We start from the raw sequence: 7,435 nt of genomic DNA, 5'->3' as shown, positions 1-7,435 counted from the left end.
TATTGAAAATAAACCAATTGATAAGACATCAACAGAAAAACAATCCCCAAAAAAGATAAATAAAATTATAACTAAAACTCAAGTACTAGCAACGCTACTTCATCTTCAAATTTCTCCGATTGATTAACAATCATTTAACCTTCGACTAAATTATCTTCTTGTTTCGCCCGTCCGTTATCCCACAACAGTGTATTGTACCTTTTCCGGATCTTCACTTCAATGAGAAATAGAAATCTTCACTTTAATGGGAACAAAAACCTTCACTTCAATGAGAAAGATTGAGCAAAAATGAGGGAATGAAGGGAGAGAGAAACCAAATTCTTTACTTCGTTGCGATGGGAGAGAGACCGAAAGAGAGAGACCAAAATAGAAAATAAAAGAGAACTTTTTTTGTTGGGTATCAGATTCGTATATTTTCATATAGGTGCCTTATCCCCTATGATCCCTAAAATTAAGTGATTTCAAATCACAATCCCTGCAGGCTAACTTGTCAACTAGCTTGACTGGCTAAAAAAAGTAAAAAGGATGTGTACGACGTTTAAAATGAGTTATAAAAATAAAATAGGTTTATTTAGAATTTATAACTGATATGGACTGCTAGTTCAGTTAATTGTTCTCATAGGGCATGTCATGCCCATTCCCATTTCTTTTTATTTTTCTTGATTCTTTGTGCAAAAGAGACTTTTTTTTTTTTTATATTCGATGTTCAATGTTCGTTTTTAGAATCGGACAAATATAAATTCGCATTGCATAAGATCCATTAAAGAAAAAAATATTCTCTATGAGAATTTTTTTCATTTTCAATGCTCGAAGCCGAGAACTGAAAACGAACTGTGGTGGAGGACTTCTTCATACATTGCTTGATTTTTGACATCTGAAATTTTGAATAAAGACAAAACCCATTCTAGAAAAAAGAAACAGAAAAGATGTACTTCATCTTGGATACACCTCAGCTGCGAAGAGAGCCCATTAAATTTGAATCACAGTTCTACGAGTTCAAAATTTCAACGGCCTCGTTTTTACTGCCTAATTGACTTTCTTTATTCTCCTATTGACTATAGAAGAAAAAAATTATTTCATCCGTTTCAATTTAGATGATTTAATTTGACTTAATATATAGTTTAAGAAAAAAATAAAATTTTAAAAATATGTGGTCCTAAAAGCTTAAGAAGCAAAAGCTTTTGCGGGGCCATGACATTTATTTGGCTATAAAAGTTTTTCATTAAGGGTAAACTGAGTAAAATAAAAAGTTTAAAGTTAAGTTGTTTCTAAATATATAAATCTGTCATTTTTTTGGAAACGGACTAATAAGGAAAGTGTGTCATCTAAATTGAAACGGATAAAGTAGTATCTTAGGAGTCGTTTGGTACAATGGTGGGATATCCCATTGGATTTGTTTTCCCACCTTCTATATGGGATAACTAATCCCAACATTTTAGTGTAAAAGTTATTCAGGGATTAAATAATACCCAAACAAAACATGGGATAAAGTTAATCTCAGCCATTATCTCGAAATTATTATTCTTATCTAGTGTTTTAAAAGACGTTTGTGGGACTCGCCTCGGGGCTCGTCCGGGGATGGAGCACTATCAAAATGCACAGGGGCTCACGTATCGGGCTTAGTTCTATGAGGCTTACGTCCCAAGTGCCCGACTAGGCGCCCGAATACGCCTAACGCTCAATGCTCGGGACTCGCCTAATAGTTTCTAACATAAATTATGCGTCTAGTTACCCAATTAGCACTGTTGACCCTCAAAATTCTTTAACAAATGAATGACTAAAGTTCTATTCATCTATAAAAATATGAAATTGAGAGTAACTCAAAATAATGAGTCATATTATTACATATTTACTAATTGAGAATATAGTGAGGGCGAGTATCATTTGAAGAGTCAAAATTTATATCGTCACTTGCTATAGGTCTTCGTACCTTAGTTCTATGTGTCTTAAAATTATCATACTTTTATAATTTCGCTATTTAAAAGTATTTTTATATTTATTCAAAAGGAGTAATATTTTAAATTACAATTTTAATAAAATTTAGTGATTATTACCTTTCAGATAGGTAAACTTTGTAGTTTGATAATATTTTTAAACACATTATGATTTTTTAATCGTTTGAAAGATAAAACGTTTTAGTTGATTTTTTATCTCATAGTAACTTTAACACTATTTTATTATTTATGTTAATAAAATATGCTAGATATTTTATTTTTATGAGTTTTTTAATACCTTATAATTTTCTTAAAATTTTAATGTATTATATATATTTTTTTGTGTGATTATTTTGCTATTTTATAAATTAAAAAATTTAAAGATCCATGGGACTTACGCCTCACCCAACGTTAAGTAAAACGCCCCGCCTCACGAGTCGTGTCTTCGCCTTTTAAAAATATTGTTCTTATCCCATGCACTAAACGATCCCTTAGATTGTTAATTATCGCTTAACACAGCTCCAGATACAGAAAACAACTTGACATGAGGGGGATTATTGCAAAATAAGGACTCTTATAGTTAGAGAGGCCATTCTATCACAGGTTTGGCAAGTGTTTCTACTCACTACTGTTTTTGTCTAGACACATTGGAATAGGAAGATAATCACAAAATTTTGTCCTAATTACGAGAATAATACATGGCAGCTGTCAACCTCTATTTACAAGAAAAAGTACACCAAACTCAAAATTTGAAAGGCAGAAACCAATTCAAATTTATTAGTAAGAACTAACTACCAATCAAACTCAAATGCTTCATTAGCCTATTAGAGCAATTTGTACAATAAAATAACCACCATCACCCTCAAAATTCTTGCACCATACACTTACCAATATGCCTAGCAATCAAAGGGCACAAAATCATATAACTTATCTTTTATACACACATATAGAGTCCGAGCTAGTCACAGTGAATTCTGTCAAACTGGTTGCATATATTCTAGATCCGCCACTGGTCCTGTACCCCTATTCGGCCCGTGACCCCATCTTTTACCTAATCAATTTCTGCATGCTTCAACCCAGGGTTACGGGGAAAGATGTAAATCGATTATCCTAGATAGACAACTACATAGAATATATTCTTTGATTTTGTCCCCCTGTCCCCCCCCCCCCCCCCCAATTTAGCCAGCGACCTCATCTTCTACCTAATCAGTTCTGCATGCTTCAACCCAGAGCTATGGGGAAAGATGTAGATCGATCGCCCTAGATAGACAACTACGTAGAGGGTCTTTACTAGTCTATATGTTCTTTGATTTCGCTCCCCTCCCCACCCCTCTCCCCCAACCCAAGGAAAATATACCTATGATGTCTGTTGCCAAAACCAGAAATAGACTTTGGTGGGGCATGAGCTACATTATGCAGTATGACACCTAGAAAGCAAATGAATCAATGGTCATTAAAACTTAACTAGCTTTAATCATTTTCCCTCTTTGCATTTGAGTTTGAAGTTTCTCTTTAGCATGCCTCAGTGCATCAAGAACTTCTCTCACTGTAGCATCAAGAACAACTGGATCAATGGTTTGCTTTGTCTTTGGTAGATCCATAGGAACTAATGCCAATGAATTGTCCACATTGTCCTCTTGAAAATCCACTTCATTTCTTCCATTTTTGTTTTCCTCCTCAACTGAAGATTTCAAACTAGAACCGTAATAACAAAAATGTTAGTACAAGAATATTGGATGGTTTCACATGAATAAAAGACCTTAGAAAAGATAATATTACTATTTCCCTTTTTTTAGTTTTTGTGTCTTACTTTCCTTTTTAGTTTGTTAAAAAATAATATTTCTTTCTATATTTAGTAACTCTTTAACTCCAATTCTTTACGTGATGTATTTAAGATTATAAGATTTAAGGACATTATGGTAGTACATTACACACATCTTTAGTTTAAGACCACATGATTTAAAAAAAATTCTTATTTTCTCAAACTCCGTGTCTACTCAAACTTAGACACATAAGCTAAAACGGATGGAGTATCTTTTATCTGCAAATGGAGTGTGAGTTTAACTTCTATATACAAATTTAGGTCACCTAAAAAATAATTACAAGTATCATTTACAAAAGTTGTGATTCGAAACCCAAAAAATAATGGAGGTTGCCCGTTATGACAAATTAAAATACACTTCTTATAAAAAAATATTTATACTATCAGTGTATACAAGTTAAATCCATTGAGTATACATACCTATTGGGATCTGTCTTTGAGAATTCAAATTCACTTGATTTAGCAGAATGTTCTTTTGCTGAAAGATTCTCAATATCTTGGATAGAAATTCTCATTTGTGAACCATCTTTCTCTAAATTGATCGACTTTTCTTCAGATTTTCTCTTCTGAATGAGCTCTGAACAATTAAGATTTTCATAGCTAGATTTTGTACTCCCAACTGATTCTTGACAATCTCTATCTTCTGATTGTTTGGCACTGCTACAAGCTGTGGATGTTAGAGATGAAATTTCACTCTTTAAAAGCTTGAATTCTCTGATTCATCTGAAACATAAGATATATTCTTTGACTCAAGCTTCTTTATCAGAAATTTAAGCTTCTTTTCTGCTTTGTTCCTTGATTTAGTCTCTTCTCTCAACTTATACTCCAGCTCAATCAGCTGTAAATTTTCAAAGAATTACACCATGTTACTCCAAGTGAAAAAAAAAACTAAAGTTTTTTTAAAAAAAAATTTGAACCAACAACATAAGCACTATTACTAAATAAGGGGCAGTCCGGTGACTAAGCTCCAGCTATGCGCGGGATCGGGAAAAGAGTCGGACCACGAGGATCTATTGTACGCAGTTTTACCTTGTATTTCTGCAAGAGCCTGTTTTCACGTCTCGAACCCGTGACCTCATAGTTATATGGGCAGCAGTGGAGGACCCAAGATTTTGTGCAATTGGGTTTAATTTTAGAAGTACATACCTTTAGTCGTAAAATAGTAGTTGTCAAGTGGGTTCAAATAAAATATTTATACAAAATTTACACAGTTTTAATTCTAATTTATATATATATACAGTATTATTTTTTGACGAATCTACGTGGGTTCGCCACTGTATGGGCAGTAACTTAACTAGTTACGCTACTTATATGGATAGTAACTTAACTAGTTACGCCAAGACTGCGTGCACTTTTACTAAATAAACAGAGGAATGGAAATAAGAACCTTGGTTCCCTTAATCTCTGCCTCCTCTTTTGCATTTCTTGAAGCCACTCTTTCTGCAAGCAATCTCCCTCTTAGACATTCCACTGTTCTTAAACTATCTTCTTCTTCCATTTTCTTCTCACTGAGAAAAATAAAAAAAACAAATCAGAAATGTGTCAAAATTCAAGAAACAAGAAGAAAAGGGCCAATTTAGACTTCGCGGAGTCAGGATTTTTACTAAAACACTATCAAATCAAGAAAATCAACATATATAGTATACAATAACAACAACAACAAATCCAGTGTAATCGCAGGGGTGGAGTCTGGGAAGGATACGATTAGGATAGTGTGTACGCAGATCTCACCCCTACCTTTAAGAAAAAGTACAACTCGATGTACAAAGCATCTCACATTCACGCAAGATCGGAAAAATGACACATATAAGCAGCCTACCCTGATGTAAACAGTGACTGATTATACGACTCGAACCCGTGACCTATGAGTCACAACTTTATAGTGTGTACTTAAATTCAACATATAGTATGTATACTTAAAAGAATTCAGCGAAGTGCTACGCCACTACACTTGAGTAGTTTCAAGAATGAACAAGAAATAAGGGGAAATACCTCAATTTTCCATCTGCATTTGATTCACATGTCATCTTCTTATCGATTCTCTTGTACACTCCAGTCAAACCAAGAAAGTATTCTGTTGTAGCTTTGGGAACTTTTAATCAAAGGACACACATAAATTAGTAAAACATCAAAATTCCAAAGGAAAACTGAGGAGAACACCTTTTGCTTTAACAAAAATGGCCACAGTATCAGTGCAAAACATTTGAGAAAAGGTGAGGGATTTATAAGAAATACTCCTAGAAAACTTGATTGTTTACTGAAAATACTAGAGATTAACTTTTTGAAAAAAACTTCAAAGAATTAGAGACAGAGTTTTGGACAGTTACCCCACAATAAATTGTCTTTTTCTGTAACTTCACATTAAAGTTATAGCCAACCTTAGTGTCAGTAAGCTTTAAGTGGTCATTAATGCAACATTATGTTCTATTCCCGCTATTAAAAAAATTCAAATATGTAAAAGTAATTGTCTTATCGACAATAAATATCTGCTTTTCGCGGATCTATATGTAGGAGTTTTTGTTTTTAAATTTAAAAAACAGCCTTATAAAAGTATTTTCTAGAATTACTTTAAAATTTTTGGTAAACTTGTCACTTAATTAATACTACTATTAAATACTTCTATTATTCTGGAAAAAATATTTTTTATTTCTTTAAAAATGTCAATTATTTTAAAACAAATTTAATTTGTCAAAATCGTAAATAATATAAACATGAGGCAGTACCATTTAAGGGTCAAAGAAGTGCAAGCTGATTGACGATTTAAGCACTCAAAAAAAGTGAGTAAAGGATCAGCAGCATATTATGATGTGTTACAATACAAAATAAATTACTAATGAAATTGTCTTCACTCAGTAGCGGAGCCACATGCACCCAAGGGTCGACACCCCTTCATCATAAAATTACATTATTTAGTTCGGTAATTTTTTTTAAAATATGTATGTATACTATATAATGACATTCATTGATTTCTTGGTGAGTTTGTTTCTTTATATTTTGACTCTACTTAATAAAAATTCGAGCTCCGCCACTACTTTTACTTTAATTAGCCTTTTAGTTATGACGATTCGCACCATTCAAATGAGTTAGTTGAATGATATAATAGCAAATGGTTTGTATGCAACTAACAAACTACTACTAACAACTACTGCTAAAATATATTTTTTCTTGAGTCGAAGTCTATCGGAAATAATATTTCTAATGACTCAGGTTACAGGTAAGGCTTGTATTTACATTGCCCTTTCACATACTCACTTAGATTATACTAAATTTATTGTTGTTATTGTAAGTACTGCTTAAATGTGAATGTTGGAGCAAAACTCTTCTGCAGACTGCAAACCTTTATATTATGCATTAACTAGATGGTTAGGTAAGAAAACAACCATTTTATTAATTTGCTCTAACGTGGAACATATTTCTTTTCTCTAAATTTAATTTATTAGGGACTTTCTAACCTGCTCATTTCAACTCATGTTTGAATTTGAAATTTGAAGAAAGAACAAGAATATTAAAAATGTGTTTATCCAAGAAATTTTGCAAGTTTTTGAATTTTTTTTAAACTTTTCAGAATTTTTTTTTCCACTCATAAAACTGTAATATTTTTTCAAGTGAAATATATGTGCAAACATTCCGGTAAATACCATTTTTCAACTTAATTCCAAATACTATTTTTCTTTTCAAA

General features: G+C 32.5%; 1 protein-coding gene across 3 annotated transcripts; it reads right to left on the bottom strand.

Annotated features, from left to right (window-relative positions):
• Positions 1-3,299: 3,299 nt before the first annotated feature.
• Positions 3,300-6,065, bottom strand: LOC117274266 (uncharacterized). Of its 3 annotated transcripts, none has more exons than XM_070181862.1 (4): positions 5,749-6,065; positions 5,144-5,264; positions 4,177-4,594; positions 3,300-3,629 (listed from the first exon to the last, which is right to left on the bottom strand). In XM_070181862.1, the coding sequence occupies exons 3-4, from the start codon at positions 4,269-4,271 to the stop codon at positions 3,395-3,397; spliced, it is 330 nt and encodes a 109-aa protein (XP_070037963.1). In that variant the 5' UTR covers positions 4,272-4,594; positions 5,144-5,264; positions 5,749-6,065; the 3' UTR covers positions 3,300-3,394. The 3 variants fall into 3 exon arrangements, with proteins under 3 accessions (XP_070037963.1, XP_033509401.1, XP_033509399.1); XM_033653510.2 differs by having other exon boundaries at positions 3,421-3,629; XM_033653508.2 differs by lacking the exon at positions 3,300-3,629 and having other exon boundaries at positions 4,536-4,902; positions 5,749-6,006.
• Between the last annotated feature and the right edge of the window lie 1,370 nt (positions 6,066-7,435).

Source organism: Nicotiana tomentosiformis, chromosome 7 (assembly GCF_000390325.3).
Source record: "Nicotiana tomentosiformis chromosome 7, ASM39032v3, whole genome shotgun sequence".
NCBI lineage: Eukaryota > Viridiplantae > Streptophyta > Magnoliopsida > Solanales > Solanaceae > Nicotiana > Nicotiana tomentosiformis.
The sequence above is the reverse complement of the archived record's forward strand: the minus strand, read 5'-3'. Positions and strand labels throughout refer to the sequence as shown.

Coding starts and splice junctions, on each gene's coding strand:
- LOC117274266 (XM_033653508.2), bottom strand. CDS start 5,783: ATGACATGTGAATCAAATGCAGATGGAAAATTGAG. Junction 5,265..5,748: donor AATGCAGATGGAAAATTGAG/GTATTTCCCCTT, acceptor TATTTTTCTCAG/TGAGAAGAAAATGGAAGAAG. Junction 4,903..5,143: donor CAGAGATTAAGGGAACCAAG/GTTCTTATTTCC, acceptor TTACGACTAAAG/GTATGTACTTCTAAAATTAA.